This window comes from Camelus bactrianus, chromosome 5 (genome assembly GCF_048773025.1).
Source record: "Camelus bactrianus isolate YW-2024 breed Bactrian camel chromosome 5, ASM4877302v1, whole genome shotgun sequence".
NCBI classification, from domain to species: Eukaryota; Metazoa; Chordata; class Mammalia; order Artiodactyla; family Camelidae; genus Camelus; species Camelus bactrianus.
In genome coordinates this window covers 97,177,918-97,197,898 of record NC_133543.1, presented here as the reverse complement: position 1 = coordinate 97,197,898, position 19,981 = coordinate 97,177,918, and the positions used below count along the sequence as shown (strand labels likewise).

Below are 19,981 nucleotides of genomic sequence, written 5' to 3'. Positions count from 1 at the left end.
AAATCTCGAACTCCCAATTTACCCCTTCCCCTTTGGCAACCATAAGTTTGTTTTCTATGTCTGTCAGTCTCTTTCTGTTTTGTAAATAAGTTCATTTGTGTCTTTTTTTAATATTCCACTTATAAGTGATATCATGTGGCATTTTTCTTTCTCTTTCTGGCTTACTTTACTTAGAATGACGATTTCCAGGTCCATCCATGTTGCTGCAAATGACATTATTTCATTCTTTTTTTATGGCTGAGTAGTATTCCATTGTGTATATATGTACCACAACTTCTTTATCCAGTCATCTGTTGATGGACATTTAGATTGCTTCCATGTCTTGGCTATTGTAAATAGTGCTACTATGAATATTGGGGTGCATGTATCTTTTTAATTACAGTTCCCTCAGGATATATGCCCAGGAGTGGAATTGCTGAATCATATGGTAAGTTTATTTTTAATTTTTTTAAGGAACCTCCATACTGTTCTCGATAATGCCTGCACCAAATTACATTCCCACCAACAATGTAGAAGGGTTTCCTTTTCTCAACACCCTCTCCAGCATTTATCATCTGTGGACTTTTTAATGATGGCCATTCTGACTGAGGTGAGGTGATACTTCATTGTAATTTTGATTTGCATTTCTCTGATAATTAGCAATATTGAGCATTTATTCATGTGTCTATTCATATGTCTTCATTGGATAATTGCTTGGTTAAGCCCTCTGACCATTTTTGGATTGAGTTGGGATTTTTCTGTTGTTGTTGTTATTAAGTTGTATGAGCTGTTTCTATATTCTGGAAATTAAGCCTTTGTCATCATTTGCAAATATTTTCTCCCATTCTGTATGTTGTCATTTTGTTTTGTTTATGGTTTCCTTTGCTATGCAAAAGCTTGTAAGTTTAACTAGGCCCCATTTGTTTATTTTTCCTTTATTTCTATTGCCTGGATAGACTGCCCTAGGAGAACATTGCTAAGCTTTATGTCAGAGAATGTTTTGCCTATATTTTCTTCTAGGAAGTTTATAGTGTCTTATCTTATGTTTAAGTCCTTCAGCCATTTTGAGTTTATTTTTGTATATGGTGTGAAGGAGTGGTCTAACTTCATTTATTTACATGCAGCTGTCCAGTATTCCCAACACCACTTGCTGAAAAGACTGTCTTTTCCCTTTTGTATATTTTTGCCTCCTTTGTCAAAGATTAATTGACAGTAAGTGTGTGGGTTTATTTCTGGGCTCTCTATTATGTTCCATTGATCTATACATCTATTTTTGTGCCAATATCATGCTGTTTTGATTACTGCAGCTCTGTAGTATTGTCTGAAGTCTGGGAGGTTTATTTCTCCAGCTTCATTCCTCTTCTTCAGTATTGCTTTGACAATTCTGAATCTTTTGTGAGTCCATATGAATTTTAGGATCATCTCTTCTAGTTGTGTGAAAAATGTCCTGGGTAATTTGATGGGGATTACATTAAATCTGTAGATTACCTTAGGTAGCATGGCCATTTTAACAATATCAATTCTTCCAATCCAAGAGCATGGAATATCTTTCCATTTCTTCAAATTATCTTTAATTTCCTTAACAATTTTTGTAGTTCTCTGTGTATAAGTCTTTTACCTCCTTGATCAATTTTATTCCTTGGCCACTCCTGTTACCTTGTGTTTCTTCCTCTCTCTCCCCGAGTGAGGCTTCCAGCTCTTTCCCCTGTGTCTCTCTAGTTTTTCCCTCCAGTTCTTTATACCTATGCTATTCCAGGGTCCTACCTTGCCTCAGGCTCTGATCTACCCCTCTCTCTCCATTCAGGGCTCCTCAAGGCCTCCTTTATGAATTATGAACACATAATGACACAGCCCTTATCCCGTCCTTGTATATGCTACCATCACTCAGAGTCAGGCATCCAGGCAAATGTTGGACGGTCAGTCAGACTTACTGTTTATTCAGAATCTTGGGCACACTCATTTGTCCTTTCTTTGGTTCTTATTGTACCATTTGGGTCATGAGATGAATCTTCTTTCCTTATACTCATCTGTGTCCAACACCAAGATGCTCTGGGATTCTAGCTCTAGTTAAGGTGTCACTTATATTACATTAGGAATGTTGAAGAACTCGTTTCTCCTTCCCTTCATGATGAACCTTTTTTATTCTATGCTAATAACTATTATGAATCCTTCCACCACCTCATTCTCTTTACCACTACCCTCAGTAGTAGATAAATCTCTAAATATATTTTTATGTACTTTGTACTTTTTAATCTACATTTTATACTTTTGGCAATTTGCCTTTATTCAAAAGAATATTTTTTAAAATAGATCCAAATGTTCTATAATTGTATTAATACATGTTTAAAATATATAATACCTAAAGTATAAATCCAAATTAAAAGACACCCATTTAATGGCATTTTACAAGGCCGTTTACATTCTTATTTTTTTTCTTACATTAGCTATTTTCAAGGGGAAAAAATCAACATTTAACAAATAACTAAATTTTGGCTTAAAGATGGAGAATTTTTCTTGGGCTTGGGGGCTGTTTTGCTCACTGAATCACAAACTGTCCTTACACTTCAGTTTCTGCTGAAAAACAGGAATAACAAAACTCTTATGATAGGATTGTTATGAGAATTAAGTGAGATGCTACTGGCAGAGGAATTTCTGGGTTATAATAACTTAGCAAGAAATTATAATTTTCAAGGAATAGCTTATGTGTTAGAATTTAATGATTCATTATTAGTAATAATATGGATGAAAGGATGATTAAAAAGCTAGAAACAGTGCTTATTGGTTACAAAAGTACATAGTGCATAGATGAGAATTAAACAAGCTGATCCACGTGAAGTGCTGACCTTACACCTAGTGGTCCATGGAAGCTGGGTGTTGTGACTATGGTCACAGCTAAAGTTATTACTGTCCTTTGTTTTCTTCTCCTCTTTTTACTTCTCTCCCTTTCCTTTCACATAACATCTTTCCTTCCACATTCTCTTCTGTACACAATTACTACTCACTCTCTTACTCTCTTTTCTTTTATTATGAGTAATATTTACAATTCCTTCTTTTGACACACCGAACTCCTATTCCTTCCCATATCTATTGAATTCCCAGCTCACAATTACTGCTGTCAGTTCTCCCCCTTAATTCTGCCTCATGGCTGCAGTGAGATCTTCTCTCTTGTGTTCATGTTCCATCTTCTTAATTGTCATATCTGCCTGGCAATATTCTTGGATTCCAGATCTGGTTGGTTAATTGGGAACCCACACAACACACTGCTACTTTGGCTCCTTCGTCTTCTGCTGCATCCCCATCCCAGGGTACACTCTTCACTCGGGAGCTCAATCCCCTGATCTCTGACCTCCTTTCCTCTTAGTAGATGAGAAAACTAGCTTCTATCAAGTCAGAATTACCTTGTTCTTGGCTTAATCGTAAGTTAAGCATCTCCTTTGTCTCTCCTTCATCAATGGCTTGGTAACAGAAGTTGTCACGAATCACTGAGAAGAGAAAGGAAAGGCAATTAGAAATCTCAGACAGTGACCAGGAGCTGCATCTCAGTTATACATCCAGGTACATCCTTGACTCCAGTAGTTCAGGGGAGCTTTCCAGTTTTCAGGGAACCCTGGGCTTCAGTGGATTTCACATGACCTGTGACTTGATGTTACTCCTGGAATCATGCAGCTTTTCCACAGAGAATGCACCTCTTCAGTTTAAAAAAAAAATTAGCGGCGAGAAAGTTGTAAACAGTGTTTAACACCCTTCAAAATGATCAGAGAACAATGAAAGCCAATTTAAAATAAATAATATAGGTGGAATGTGTTTCATAAATTCTACATGCAACTACAACTAGGGAGGAAGCAGAGGAATTTCTTTAGGAGAAAAGTAGTGTTTGTAGAGAAGTTGACCTATATTATAAAAGAAAAACCCAAAAACCTTTCAAAAATTGGGATTTTTAAAGAAAGAAAGGAAGGAAGGAAAGAAGAAAGGAAAGAGAAGATCGTGGGTCAGGGAAGATGATCTGGTTACAAAGAGGTATAACAGTGAAGAAGAACTAGTACTTCCTGGGGGTAGGATGGGAGGGGAGAGGTCCAGGAAACAAAGGAAAGACACTTTCTGAAAGGCACAAACAGGGAAGTGAATATGTTCTGAAAGGCACAGAACGGAAGTGAATATTACCTTACAGCTGTTACAGTGACCCAGGACGTGGTAACAAAAAGCCCAGGAAACCAGCCCAGAGCACTCCCACTTCAGAGCTGCTTGTCAAGGTGACTCAGCAAACATAGACGGAAAAGCAAGACTTACAGGACATGAGAGAAAGTCACCCAAGAAATAGAGAAAGAAGCTGACCAAGAAGGACAGACAGCAGAAGCACACCTCCTGGGGGCAATCCCCACCAGGGGATCGGGCAGTAGGGAGACGCTTTTCTATCCCCAGGACATAGTGACTTCATGCCTAGGCCAACTTTGGAGGAGGACATGGGGGTAAATGCTGTGTGGGTGAGAGGTTTAGAGACCATAAGGAGGCCCCAAGAGCAGGCATTTCAGTGATGGGGTGGGGGGCTTCTCTGCATCTGTGCACCACTCTCCCACCAGCTTCTTGGCTTTGGACCCCCACTCTAAGCTCCCGTGGACGGCAGGGTCTGGGAAGCCCCGGCAGCAACCTCCCCTGGGGGGCAGGTGGGCAGCTGCACTGGGTCAGGCAGTGGGCAGTGCAGCCCGCGGGCAGCGGCGAGCCTCATGTGTGGGTCACCCCAGCACGAGAAGCCCTGGAAGCTAACTAACACGTGTGACGTGGGTGCTGAGGTCCAGGAGGGGGATTGCTTCAGAACAGGGAGAGGATCAGATCCCCTGAGATGTGAGCAGTTAAAGTAACTGCCATTCCCTTTCTACCTACAGCCTGAGGAAATTCTGGTTACAAATATGATATTGACCTGAAATTTGTGGCTAGGCATTCAATCTCCTTTATTCCTTTTTCTGACTGAGATATATCTCATTGTGGAAATGAGATAGCTCGTATTTTACAAGATACGGTTTTCACAAGTAAACACATCCCATTCTTTATGCTGACTTCTTTTACTTCCTTGCTGCTTAAAAATCTTCTATTACTTCTTTATCTCCCAAATAATAAACTTCAGATTCCTTGGTACAGGGTGTCAGACCCTCAAAAATCCCCTCCAACTCCCCTTTCCAGAAAGAGCTTCCAAACAGCCTATGCTCCGTGTCTCGGCCACATGACTCTGCAGGCCCACTGCTCCTTTCCCACTTTGTAGCTTTCACATGCTTCTCCCTCCCCCATGCATGGGTACCTGCTGGCCTTCTCTTGTGACTTTTGCACTCTTTGGCACAGGACTGCGCTGAATGAAAATTTTTTTAATACAAAGAAAATCTCTTCACCTTTGAACTTGTCTGCAAGTAGCAGAGAGGGCTTCATGCTTTCCTACAAAAGAGCATAATTCCTCCCTGAAAGTCGAGGCTCAGATCCTAAGTTTCTCAGCACCAAATTCAGGTCCTGGCTGAGCAATCATCTGGTTAACATCTGTCACCCCCACTACGTGTAAGCTCCATGAGGACACAGGTCACGCATGGTTTCTTTGCCATTGTACTTTCTCTCTCTGCCTGCCACATAGTAATCACTCAGTAAAATAGCTGTCAAATGTTAACTAAGAGTGAATGAATGAATCAGTGAATGAAGTGGACTTGAACTTCGCAAAAGTTGTTGGAAGCTATAATTACCATTTTGGAAGCTTCTGTAAGTCGGAAGTAACTCAGGGTAGGCCTTCAGGTTAACCCTGCTGAATAGTGCGTCCAGAACCGTCTTGTCAAATTTCTTCTCCAGTTCGCTGAGAACATCATACACCACTCTCTCCACCGGGATTAGATTTCTACAAGCTTCTTGAAAATTCTTAAAAATATTGAATGGAGAATTATGTAGCTTTGAATGCATGGGTTACAGGAGTCTCTAGTTGTAGACTTACTGTTCTCTTGTGACATATTAGAATGTTACACGTATTTGGATGACTTCTTAAATAACCTCCATTGTCAAAATAGAATCTTATCGTGTGAACCTGTCTCTCTGATACTGATGTCCACTTAGGAGAGTAATTTTGAAGAATAAAAGTAAGCTCGAAGTTGAATGTTTTGTGAGGGCTTTAAGAGCCTGGCCAGGATGCGTCAGGAGTGGCCCTGACTGGCATTGAAGGGTCATTTTGTTGACTGGACAATAACCACTGCTCTCCCCTCAAGATTGACCTAGGCTGAAAGGCTCCAGGAAACCAGGCAACCACTCTCCCCTGCTGTGAATGTGGCCCAAAGAAAATTCACAAGGACAAAAAGACTTGTCCTCAGCATCCTCAAGAAGACCCACTGCTAAACTTTACCTGCATTCTAAGGGCTCCCGAAATGCCTCAAGAGCAAGAAATGATTTAGAGAGAGAGCAGTAAGTATCTGCTTCCAAATTTATCCTAACCTGACACAGCCTCCCTGTGAGTTCAGTAACCTCAGGTTCCAGTGTGCAAAACAAGAGGGCTTTGTGAATGAAAGGTTGCCTAGCTCACTTATTTGCTTTAATTTTGTTATTGTGATCATATCGTATAGATGTACCTAAGAGGCTCCATACCCAGGGCTCAGTCCCATTTCCAGTGTTGCCACATCTCCACTGCCATACCCCCCCCTACCCCGGCCCCCGCCGTCTACTACAGAAGAGGGAAAGTTGTCTGTGATGCCGCCTCTCCTGTCACCTCCTAGTTTACAGTGGCCCTTTAGTCTATTCACTGCATCCTGAAGTTTGGCAGAATATAGAGTGGGGCTGATTATCAAGAGAGAATTCTCCTCACTTACTTCGTACATCTGCTCAGGGATGAAGCCCCGGTCTCGGAGGCCCATGAGGAAAGGAAACGGCTTTGTTATTGCACTTGCAATCTCCACCTTGTTTTCTCTGAAGAGCCTGAACAAGAGCTCATAGAAAAACTGCTCCTCTGAGTTCTGGTCCTCCAGGTTCTGGTCCACTGTGAACATTCTGAGAAACAAAGACACAATATGAAAATAGACAGTAAGCGTCCAAGGGGCCCATGGTGGCTGGAAGATTTGAGACATGAAAGATGCCCCATGAAGAGCCAGCACGTGTAAAATAGTGTTCCTGTGGAAGACCAGAGTAGATGGAATGTATTTACTTAAAGACTAATCAAGAGGGCAATAGAAGAAAACACTGAGCTTTAGGAAGTTCTATGAACTTGCACACAGAAGTGAAAAAGTTTACCCTGTGTTAATCAAAACTACTGTAAAGAGACTTTCACCTAAACCTTCTAGGGGAAACACTGAATTTTAAAATGGTAAAGCCTTTACAGAAATTGATATGATACTGTGGTGGTTAATTTTATGTGTCATTCTGCGGTGTGTTTGGGGATAAAATTTACATTTTATTTTAAATTGGTGAACTTTGAGTAAGCAATATGCCCTCCATAATGTGAGTGCGCCTCATCCAATCAGCTGAAAGCCTGAAGAAAACAAAAAAATCCAGGCTCCCTGAGTAAGAAGATATTTTCCAACTGACTGCTTTTGAATTTAATCAGCTAATCAGCAAGCAGAACTTAGTGCTTATCGCATGGAATATCTAAAGCTCCACCTCTTTGACTGCATTTTTTTCTGAGCTGCAGACTCCTAATAAATACGATGTCGACCAGGCTTTTGGCACTCTAAATCCATGAGATCTTGAGTCCCCTGGTCCCGTCTTTGCTCTTTACTTTGTCTCTTTGTTTCTTAAGTCATGCATCGCCTGTCCTTAGACACGGTCCCGAGCTGAGCTGGACGCAGCACCATATGATATCATTTATATGTGGAATCTTTTAAAAAATGACACAAATAAGCTTATTTACAAAACAGAAATAGACTCACAGACATAGAAAATAGACTTGTGGTTATCGGGGGCAAAGGGAGTGGGGTTGAGGGGTAAATTGGGAGTTTGGGATTTGCAGATACTAAACACTATATATAAAATAGATAAACAACAAGGTCTTATTGTATAGCACAAAGATCTATATTCAATATCTTGTAATATCCTATAATGAAAAAGAATATGAAAAGGAATATACATATGTGTGTAACTGAATCAGTATGCTGTACACCAGAAATTAACACAACATTGTAAAGAGACTATAGTTCAATTTAAAAAATAAGAATTATGGAAAAAAAATGTTAAAAGTAAAAAAAATGGGCAAGTGACATTAGATAAATGCAAACAGGATAGAAAGCAAAATTCACAATATCTGTATTTTAAAAATAAAACTTGAGACAGCTAATAGACAAATCTTTCATGGTCGTTAAAAAATATTTCACGCTCATTAAGCCAGAAAGAGAAAGAAAAATACCATACGATATCACTCATATGCGGAACCTAAAAACAAAAGAAAAAGAAAAAAAGAGGACACTATGAACTCATCCACAAAACAGAAACAGACTCGCAGACTTAGTAAACAATCTTGTGGTTACCGGGGAAAGGGGGTGAAAGAGGATAAATTTGGGAGTTTGAGATTTACAAATGTTAGCCACTATATATAAAAATAGATTTTTTAAAAAAAGTTTCCTTTGTATGGCACAAGGAACTATGTTCAATATCCTGCAATAACCTTTAATGGAAAAAATACGAAAACAAATATATGTATGTATATGCATGACTGGGACATTGTGCTGCACACCAGAGACAGATACATTGTAATTGACTGTACTTCAATTTAAAAAAAATTTCACTTTCAATTTTTAACTACTCAAGTATATTTTAAAAAATCTGGGATATAAGGTTTTTAAATTACAAAATATATTTATTAATAACTCAATCTTAAAATATATGAGAACATATCAAGATCTGTCCCTGAATTAATCTAAATAAATAATAATAATAAAGAGAAATTGAACAGGTTACATGTTGTGGCTATAAGATACTATTACACTAAAATCAAAATTTTAAAACAAAAATTTTGTTTTAAGAAAAAAACTAAACTTGTAGTGATTTTTAAAGTTCACTTTTGGTTTCAGCTCTAACAATGTAAAGACCATGGAAGTCATCACTCCTATGCTTAGAAAAGAAAAAAGCTGAACAGACTGCAAATCAATGAATTTCATGTGCCTATAGGAAAATTGAGGCACAGGACAAACTGTCACCCCCAAATCTGGATTGACAGAGAAATCCAGACAATCACAGATGAGATCAGCTGCTTGGAAGAGAAGCCACTGAAGCTGAAGACCACGGGAACACTTGAAAGGTAGGTTTGACGAATTGCTGGAAGCTGAGTGTGGATTTACACAAGAATGAGAAACTGCTGGGGACCACAGTCTTAGTATGGCCCCAACCCTGTGTGGGTTTTACCTCCAGGAACCCCACCAGGTATCATGCTGAAGAGCCAAGAAAAATCCTCTGCGTATGGCAGAGAGAGAGGGGAAAAGAAAACTTTCTTAAACAACCCAGAACATTCTCCATAACAAAGGCCTACTCTTTAAAGGAAAACACTTTGCCCAAGCCTTATTTGACCTAAGGGAAGGGCAATGACCAATAGCCACCTCCTTCTAGCCTTTTGTCTCATTTAATGGGGTGAAGGAATAGGAAACAGCTAAGAAACCATTCTAAAAGTTATAGTCCAGGGACAATTCCACTGCAAGATTGAGATTTAATAGTAAGATTAAAGAATAATTTCCCTCCCAATACTCCCAAACTCATTCTATGAAGCCACCATCACCCTGATACCAAAACCAGGCAAAGACACTACCAAAAAAGAGAATACAGACCAACATCACTGATGAACATAGATGCAAAAATCCTTACCAAAATATTATCAAATAGAATCCAACAGCACATAAAAAAGATTATACATCATGATCAAGTGGGGTTCATCCCAGGGACACAAGGGTGGTTTAACATATGCAAATCAACCAATGAAATACATCATATCAACAAGAGAAAGGACAAAAACCACATGATCATCTCAATAGATGCAGGAAAAGCAATTGATAAAATTCAACACCCATTTACGATAAAAACTCTCACCAAAGTGGGTATAGAGGGAACATATCTCAACATAATAAAACCTATATATGACAAACCTACAGCCAGCATAGTACTCAATGGTGAAAAACTCAAAAACTTCCCCCTGAAATCTGGGACAAGACAAGGCTGCCCACTATCACCACTCCTATTCAACATAGTCTTGGAAGTCCTAGTTACAGCAATCAAGCAAGAGAGAGAAATAAAAGGGATCCAAATTGGAAAAGAAGAAGTAAGAGTGTTACTATATGCTGATGACATGATACTATATATAGAAAACCCTAAAAGGGTAGCAAAAACTACTAGAACTAATTGAAGAATTCAGCAAGGTAGCAGGTTAAAAGATTAATGTACAAAAATCAGTTGCATTTCTTTACACTAATGATGAATCAACAGGAAAAGAAAGTAAAGAAACAATTTCCTTTAAAATAGCACCCAAAGTAATAAAATACCTAGGAATAAATCTAACCAAGGAGGTGAAAGACTTATATATGGAGAACTATAAAACACTGATTAAAGAAATTAAAGAAGACTTTAAAAATGGAAAGATATCCCATGCTCCTGGATTGGAAGAATCAGTATTGTTAAAATGGTCATACTGCCCAAGGCAATCTACAGATTTAATGCAATCCCTATCAAATTACCCAGGACATATTTCACAGAACTAGAACAAATCATAACAAAATTTATATGGAACCACAAAAGACCTAGAATTGCCAAAGCATTGTTGAAGAAAAAGAAAGAGGCTGGAGGAATAACTCTCCCAGACTTCAGACAATACTACAGAGCTACAGTGATCAAAACAGCATAGTATTGGTCCAAAAACAGACATATGGACCAATGGAACAGAATAGAGAGCCCAGAAATGAACCCACAAACTTTCAGTCAATTAATCTTCAACAAAGGAGGCAAGAATATACAATGGAATAAACACAGTCCCTTCAGCAAATGGTGTTGGGAAAACTGGACAACAGCATGAAAATCAGTGAAGCTAGAACACTCCCTTATACTATACACAGAAATAAACTCAAAATGGATCAAAGACTTAAACACAAGACAAGATACAATAAACCTCCTAGAAGAAAACATAGGCAAAACATTATCTCACATATATCTCAGAAATGTTCTCCTAGGGTGGGCAGTCTACCCAAGCAATAGAAATAAATGCAAGAATAAACAAATGGGACCTAATTAAACTTACAAGCTACTGCATAGCAAAGGAAACCATAAGCAAAACAAAATGACAACCTATGGAATGGGAGAAAATATTTGCAAAAGATGAAACTGACAAAGGTTTGATCTCCAAAATATATAAGCAATTTATATGACTTAATAAGAAGAAAACAAACAACCCAATCCAAAAATGTGCAGAAGATCTAAACAAGCAATTCTCCAAGGAAGAAATACAAATGGTCAATAGGCACATGAAAAAATGCTCAATATCACTAATTATCAGAGAAATGCAAATCAAAACTATGATGAGGTGTCACCTCACACCAGTCAGAATGGCCATTATTCAAAAGTCCACAAATAACAAATTGCTGGAGAGGCTGTGGAGAAAAGGAAACCCTCCCACACTGCTGGTGGGAATGCAGTTTGGTGCAGCCACTGTGGAAAACAGTATGGAGATTCCTCAAAAGACTAGGAATAGACTTACCATATGACCCAGTAATCTCACTCCTGGGCATATATCCAGAAGGAACCCTACTTCAGGATGACACCTGCACCCCAATGTTCATAGCAGCACTATTTACAATAGCCAAGACATGGAAACAGCCTAAATGTCCATCAGCAGATGACTGGATAAAGAAAATGTGATATATTTATACAATGGAGTACTATTTAGCCATAAAAATGACAACATAATGCCATTTGCAGCAACATGGATGTCCCTGGAGAATATCATTCTAAGTGAAGTAAGCCAGAAAGAGAAAGAAAAATACCATATGAGATTGCTCATATGTGGAATCTAAAAACAAATTAAAAAAACCATAAATACAAAACAGAAACAGACTCACAGACATAGAATACAAACTTGTGGTTGCCAAGGGGGAGGGGAGTGGGAAGGGACAGACTGGGAGTTTGAAATTTGTAGTTACTGACAGGCATATGTAGAATAGATAAACAAGATTATACTGTACAGCACAGGGAAATATGTGCAAGAGCTTGTGGTAGCTCATGGTGAAAAAATGCGACAATGAATATATGCACGTTCATGTATGAGTGAAAAATCTGCTCTACACTGGAAATTGACACAACATTGTACACTGACTATAACTCAATTAAACAAAAAAGAATTTCCCTCCGCAATACCTTGCCACTACATCAACAGAGCTCTAACGTAATAACTGAGGATTACAACGGAAAGAGCCGCAAGGCTCTGTGTAAGGAATTCTTGGAGCAATCCAAAGAAAATAGGGGAGACAAAAAAAGGGACATTAGAGGATTTTGAAGCCTCTGTCACTTAAAGCTAGAAAAAAATTCAGCATGGCTCATCTCTTAGACAGATTAACATAAAACCTCACAGTAAATGTTTATTTGCCTCAGTTTCTATTACCTGATACATCACATCTGCCTTTCAAAAAAATTATGAAGCATGCCAAAAGACAAAAACAGTCTTAAGAGGCAAAGTAACCATCAAAACCAGACTCAAATATGACAGGTGTTTGAACTATCAGACAGGAATTTAGAATAACTATGACTAATTAATATATTAAGGGCTCTAATGGAAAAAGTAGACAACATGCAAGAACAGATGACTAAGTAAGCAAAAAGGTGGAAACTCGAAGAAACAGTGGAAAAGGAAATGCTAGAAATCAAAAACACTACAACAGAAATGAAAAATGCCTTTGATGAGCTCATGGTCGAGGAAAGAATCAGTGAGTTGAAGATATGTCAATAGAAACTACTCAAATTAAAATACAAAGAGAAAAAGATATAAGGAGAAAAAAACAACAAATATAATATTTCAGAATGCTGGAATACTACTCAGCCGTAAAAAAAGAATGAAATGATGCCATTTGCAGCGGCATAGATGACCCTAGAAATTATCATACTAAATGATGTAAATCAGACAGAGAAAGTTAAATATCACTTATAGGTGGAATCTTAAAAAAATTTATACAAATGAACTTATTTACAAGACAGAAATAGACTCATGGACAGAGAAAACAAACTATGGTTACCAAAGAGAGTTGAGGGGATGGATAAATTAGGAGTTTGGGATTAATATATGCACAGTACTACACATAAAATAGATAAACAGCAAGGACCTACTGTGTAGCACAAGGAACTATATTCAATTTCTGGTAATAATCTATAATGGAAAAGAATCTTAAAATATGTATATACATATTTATGTATAACTGAATCATTTTGCTATACACCTAAAACTAACACAACATTGTAAATCAACTATACTTCAACAAAAAATAAAACTAAACTTTAAAAAGTTTTTAACTTTTGAGATGTAGCAAAATCAGTGCTTAGAGAGAAATGTGCAGCCTTAAAATGCATATATTAGAAAAGAAGAAAGATCTAAATCAATAATCTAAGCCTCCATCTGAGGAAACCAGAGTAAAAAGAGAAATTGAAGCCTAATGCAAGCAGAAGAAAATCATGAAAGGTAGAGAAGAAAACAATGAAACTGAAAACAGGAAAACATTAAAAAAAAAAAAAAAGAGGAAGAAGAAGGAGAAGGAGAAGAAGGAGAAGAAGAAAAAGAAATCAACCAAAAGCTGATTTTGGGGGGAAAATATAAATGCAGTTGATAGAACTCTGGCCAGGCTAACAAAGAAAAAAGAGAGAAGACAGAAATTACCAACATCAAAAACAAAAGAGGGAACATCTCTATTAATCCCACGGACATTAAAATAATAGTAAAGAATTAATACCTACAAATATACCTACAAATTTGATAAAAGACAGAACGGACAAATTCCTTAAAAGACACACTGCCCAAACTCATCCAGGGAGATAGATCATCTGAATTAGGCCTATATCAATTAAAGAAGTTGAATCAATAACTCATAGCCCTCCTAAAAAGAACGCACAGGCCTAGATGGAATCTCCAGTGAAGTCTACCAAACCATTTCAAGTACAATCTTTTCCAGAAAATAGAAGCAGAAGCAACCCCTCCTAACTCACCCTGGGGCATAGGCACTACCCAACCCTCACCTCTCAGTGCCGTTCTTTGCCTGCCTGGAGGCCAAGGGCTGGCTGGGCTTCAAGCTTCTCTGGCTCATCTTCCTGTCTCTCAGGAGCAGTTGGAGGAGGGCAGGCGGGATGCACCCTCAGCCTTCAGGAGAAAAGGTCCTGGGCACTGAGGACCAGTCAGATGGCGCCGCAGTGGGTAGCAATGCTACTGCCTTCCTAGGGCCTGCCCAGCGCCAGAAATAGCCCCATTTACTTTCAGTTCCTCCTATCAAGTGTTCAGAGGCCCCAAGGTGACGCTCAGGCTCAGGGCCTCCCGGATGTGGGCTTTGACAAAACTGGTCCCCAACTACCCAGAAACTAGAAAAAGTTTGACAACAGTTGGGCATTCAGTTTGGATATTAGTTTTTCTAAAGGGACCTTTTCTGGACAGAGCTGTCTTTTGGGGTAGGGATGGGGAAAATGAGAGAGCTCAGAGGGCATGACAAATCACCCAACCTTGCAGCAAGTGTCAGAGGGACCGGGGAATTCCAACAGTGCCAGCCCAGAGTTGTGAGAGGTATGAGTGAGTAAGGCGGTGATGTGAGTCATGTCCTGAAATTTCCCCAAAGGGTAATCCACTACAATTTTTAGAAATCTGATTTCCCCATTATTTATTTATTTGTAATCTCATGCTGTTGTGTACCAGTAGAATGAAGCTGGGTAGACAGAAACAATGACTGTAGATGCCAGCCCTAGGGGACACACAGGACCCGGACAAGATGCTTGGACTAACCTGCAGTTGAGGTAGCTGCCTCCACTTGTCATCTTCTCAGGCCATGGAACTGGCCAAAGGTCACATTTGATTAGGTCTTCACTGCCTCTGTCCTTTCTCGGATCTCTAACAAGAAAGTCTGCCTTTCAGTCCCTCAGATGTGGCATCTAAAGGGTAAACGGAAAGTGAAGTTGCAGAACAGTGTGAGGTGGCTAGAGTCCTCCCTCCGCCCCCCCCAACCCCCCACCCCTCGTCCCAGCCCGGGAAGGAGGAGCAGGGCCGGCCCCTGCATTCAAGGAAAAGAGCAGACCCCTTGTAGGAAAAAAGGACAGAAGGCATTCCAGCGAGGGAGAGAGGGCAGGAAAGTCTCTTGAACTCAAACTGGTTCTGAGGCGAAGTGCCTTAGTGTTGACGGGGAGGAAGAAAATTGCATGTTTCCCCCTGCCCCTTGCCAAGGTGGCTGTGAGAAGGAAACAGGGAAAGCCAGACTTTTGAGATCTTCCCTTAGGCCCATGGGCGGGACAATTTAGACCCAGTGTTCAGACACGGAACTGGAGAGAGAAAATATTCTTCAAATATCTGGGAAGCAGCCAGAGGCCAGAAAGAACCCTCCCTACTCCTGCAACCAGAAGGAAGTAACTAAATTTGGGCAGAGAAGCCTGATGTGCAATTCTAAGTTTTCTTGAATAACGTGGGCACTTTACAAAGGCAGCCGGAAGTGCTTAGGGAAAAACTGAGCTTCAAATAGTCACTGCAATCTCAAAGAAAGTGACAGGCTTCTGAGAGGACGGGGAAAGGGTTTGAAGCTGAGACCGCCTACACCTTACAGGACAATGTGATGCTAGGTAACAAGTGTGTTACATGTATGTTTGTGCACGATTTTTTCACTTGTACCTGGCACTCATTATGTAAAGGATTTGAAGTAACTTAGAAAAACACACTATTTCAGCATAAAGTTGAAAGATGAAGAAATGGGAGCAAAACACAGATAAAATAAATAAACAAAGCAAGAGAACTAGAAATCCAGGCAGCACAATGGGTCAAAGACAGAGGTGAATGGGAGCCAGGGTATCTGTAGAGTCCAGGGTCTCGGTCAGAGCATTGGGCCAAAGCAGGTGAGGACTAGGAAGCCTCAAAGCAGTATGTTCCCAAAGTATGTTCCAATGAATCCCGCTTCTTCTGGCTCATTATAGACGTGCTAGGAAATTTGCATAAATGTTTGCCAAGTATAGAGGGCAAAAGATTTCTACCCCTCTGCCCGCATCTGCTCTTTCTTTCCCCCAAAGAAATGAACACCAGTCTGGCTGGGACAGACTCCGGATTCCAGGACACTGGTGAGGACATCTTCTTCAGTGGGCAGGGTCTGTGTGCCTACCAGGTGCTGCACACCACCCTCATGGACTGCCTGCCGCGTTCTCGCTCCCCTCGCTTTGTGAGGCAAAGAGGCTAGTAAGCTGCACCTCCGTTGGACATCACTGTCCTGGGCACAGTGGCCCAGAGAAGGCCTGGCACAGACTAGACCAGCCCGCTCTGGCATCCCCTCTCTCTCTTCTCTCTGACATAAAGGTGCCAGCTTTTTTGCTTATAAGCACAAGGTCTTTTGTGTTCCTCAGCTGACTGGTGGTAAGAATAGGACTTAAGGGGTATTCCTGTCGGATTTATAAGAAAATGTTACTTTGCAATACGCTGCATTACCCCAGATAACAATAAGAACTTTAGCTTCTGTTTCCCACTTTTTCCCTCTATGTTCATTAGAGAACCAGTCTCTCGAGAGTAAGTTAGGAATGGCTGCACCAAGCCCACTGAGGGCCATCAGATGGCCCCTGGCCTCTAATGGAGGGGTAGAGCTGTCTTCTTTTTCCTCCCTATGACCTGGAGCATAAGAAGATTCTGATCTGCCTCCTTGCTCCGTTCTCCCACCCAGATTCAGGCCAAAGAGTTGATCATCTCTGAAAGCAAGTCAGTGCTTTCTTTCCACCTGAAAAATTTCTCTCCATTTTGCTAAGTGTGCTAAAAGCTGATGCTTGGAATAGAGGTGTTAGTTGGAGAGTCCTGATCACAACCTCATGTTATAAGTTAATTTGCTAATAACTTGCCAGACTCCACTAACTCATCTCGCCCTTCATCATCATATAATCCAAAGAGATCTGGACCACCTGGATGTCCCATAGACCACTACATGGTCAGTTACATTGGTGATCTCATGGTGAGCAGACAGGATGGGCAAGAGGTGGCCAGCATGCCTGCTAAAGAAGAATTAATTACTGGCCCTCAACAACAAGGGTAAATCTCTGAATCATTATGATGAGCAAAAGAAGCCATCTACCAAAAAGCGCATACTGTGTGTTTCCAATTACGTAAAATTTTAACCCAAGATAACAAATCTGTAATCATAGAAAACGTAGATGAGTGGTTGCCCCATGCTGGAGTTGGGGTGGAGACTGCAAAGAGCACAAAGGAAGTTTCTGGGGTGATGGAAATGGTTCGTATCTTAATTGTGGTTATAATTACATTTGTATAAACTCATCAAAATGCACACTTAAAGTGAATGCATTTTATACTTCAACAAAACTGAGCTCTTGCCCATGTAGGTTAGCCTTGGTTTCAAGACTTCTTAGACCCTAAAACTGTGTGTTCCATCTTTTTCCCTGAGAGGTTTACTGGTGTCCTGGTAGGCGGGATCTACGGATCAAATACACTTGAGAATCTTGATTTAAATAAACCTAAACAGATTTCTACAGTAAAGGGTTTCTCACAGACTCTGCATGACAGTGCATATTAGAAATCTTTAACAGGATGTAGAGAGAGACATTAGAAATCTTTAACAGGATGTAGCCCCTGGAGTGGCTGTTCTGGAGTCTTCTCCTGGCCCAGATGCTGCCCTCTATCTGACTTCCACACACTCCCGGCTTCCGGCTGCCAGCCTGGCTCTGAAACACCTTCCTGCCTGGAGGCCTGCCTACCAGTGCCTGATTTCAGTTTACATTCAGGTTTCCTTTCATTTCAGTTTTCTTAGTAATCATTTTATCCTGACAAAGGATAGGCATTTCGGAGTCACTTTACCTCCCTTTTGTTTGTTTTTTAAGTTTGACGATTTCTAGTAAATTTATTCAGCTGTGTAATCATCACCATTACCACAATCAGGATAACAGCATTTTCATCACCCCAAAAAGTATAGGAGAAGTGATAGAGAAATAGAGGTGGGTAAGCATGCGAACAGACGGTGGATTCCCAGCTCCCGTGGACCCTGGGGCTAGACCCCTGTGCCTCCTCCCCTCTGAATCCACCTCCCCAGGCTGATCCGGATGAGCAGCAACCCCTCCCCAACCCCCAAAGCCCTGGGGCCTCACAAGCGTCCGAAGGTGGAGGGAGGCTGCAGGCGCGGCAACTCTGCCTTCGGCTCTGCACGATCTGCTCCAAGTACTTTCACTTTCCTTTTCTCAAAGCCTGGCCCTCTCCCTGCCCTGCGAGGCACAGCGCGGACTTCCTGTTTCACCCACCAGTCTCTGCCTGCCCTTCTCCCAGTTTTCCAGGACCGAGCCAGCCCCTGGGCCTGGAAAGCGGCAGGCGAACATGGCAATCTCGGCTTCCAGGTGGGTTTTCGTCTCGGCTGCTTGATTTAGTTTTGGCGACTGACTTTACTGGTTAATGCCCTGGCAGCAGCCGCACGGTGGAACTCAGGTTGAAACTGTGAGGCTCTCTCTTTGTAAAATAATGTTTTCCAAAGAGGTAGAGAGGGTACGTGGGATTTAAAAAGAGAATGTTAAAAAGAAGACGGCTGAAGAAGGGAAACAAACACACAGCTCAACTCTTCTTCCCCTGAATTCCAGCCTGTTATTGTCGATGCAACTCGAGATTTGCTTTGTACCCTCCTGTCCTTGCCGCGTGATCTTGCACTCTGCCCTGAATGGGCAACTCATTCATTATTCTTTGTACAAGAGGCTAAAGGTAGTTGGGAAGCTAACAGAAAAGAGAAAATAAGGAAATTTTATTTCCTCTATTTAATTTTCTCTCTAGTGTAGTAACTTTTTAATATTTTTTTCTTTAAGCACAGTCAGGATTATTTTCATGAAATAATTTCCCAGAATTGGAACGTGGGTCTCAAAGGAATACATTTTTTAGGGCATTTGAAACTGATGACTAAGTTAACCTCCAGAATATGTGCATTTGACTTAATTGCCTGTTTATGTCTTTTGCTTTTTTTTCTTACTAGGTGTCTGTCTTTGCTCAGATGAGCTCTACTTTGCCATCGAATACCCTGGGCTAGTTACTTCACCTCCCTGGGCTTTGTGTTCAACCTCAGCAAGCATAACAGATGAAGAATGAGGAACATGGCGAATGTTCTGTTCTGAATGTTGTAGTATAGTTAGTCATCCAGGACCCCTTCCTCTTCTTAGCATGTGATCATTCTGACTTTTTCTGGCTCTGTGCTGGTCTGTGAAACCCTTGGAACAAAGACTGGCAGACAGAAAGCCCCTAGGAAATAGTAGCTCTATTTAATAACTTCCGTAGGTTCACCAGTAGCCCCTTCGGGATTTCAGCGTCATATTGTCAGTCAGTTTTAGCCTCTATTGTTGCTAGGTGCCGTCACTACTTCCTATACCCGTGAGTCTTGTCAGCAGGCATGGCTTTGCAGTTGACCAAAGGATGCCTTTGGGACCAGAATGCCTGTCTCTAGATGTGTATGCAATGCAGAGAGTGGCTCCCCAAACTCCTCAAAATCTTTGCTTCTGTTTTCTTTTTGTGCCCCTTCCACAGGAGATTCACCATGACCAGGGCCTTAGAAGAGGCTCTTCTCCAACACTTCATATGTCAGAAACTGGAGATCGCTTATGCCATAAACAAGCCATTTCCCTTCCTCGAAGGCCTCCGAGACAACTTGTTCATCACCGAGAAACTGTACAGGGTGAGTCACGTTGACCGCTTTGCCATGGCAGTCCAGCCCCCACCAAGAATGTCCAATTATTGAGGTCTCAAACCACAACTCCTCACGGCTTCTAGAATTTGGAAGGCCCAACCTAACATGTTCATTATCAGGGAAAGAAGTCGTCCAAGGTAAGTGACCTCAAACAAAATGGCTTA

General features: G+C 40.7%; 2 protein-coding genes across 12 annotated transcripts in view; one reads left to right on the top strand and one right to left on the bottom strand.

Moving 5' to 3' along the window:
* The window catches only part of SP140 (SP140 nuclear body protein), a 48,170-nt gene extending 33,600 nt beyond the window's left edge, over positions 1-14,570 (bottom strand). Inside the window, exons 1-4 of one of the 3 annotated variants that reach the window (XM_074364461.1) lie at positions 14,170-14,570; positions 6,801-6,978; positions 5,697-5,865; positions 3,378-3,461 (exon numbers count right to left, since the gene is read on the bottom strand). In XM_074364461.1, the coding sequence (XP_074220562.1) occupies positions 3,378-3,461; positions 5,697-5,865; positions 6,801-6,978; positions 14,170-14,237 (499 nt within the window). In that variant the 5' untranslated portion in view covers positions 14,238-14,570. The remainder of the gene's footprint in view (positions 1-3,377; positions 3,462-5,696; positions 5,866-6,800; positions 6,979-14,169) is intronic. The other 2 variants (XM_074364460.1, XM_010956033.3) reach the window with 2 other exon arrangements.
* A 3,764-nt stretch (positions 14,571-18,334) lies between these two features.
* The window catches only part of SP110 (SP110 nuclear body protein), a 38,601-nt gene continuing 36,954 nt past the window's right edge, over positions 18,335-19,981 (top strand). For all 9 annotated transcript variants that reach the window (XR_006725223.2, XM_045517443.2, XM_045517440.2 and 6 more), the window contains exons 1-2: positions 18,335-18,492; positions 19,658-19,805. Coding sequence is in view for 8 of the 9 variants with exons in the window: in XM_045517443.2 (XP_045373399.2) it covers positions 18,473-18,492; positions 19,658-19,805 (168 nt within the window). In the remaining variant the exon portion in view is untranslated. The remainder of the gene's footprint in view (positions 18,493-19,657; positions 19,806-19,981) is intronic.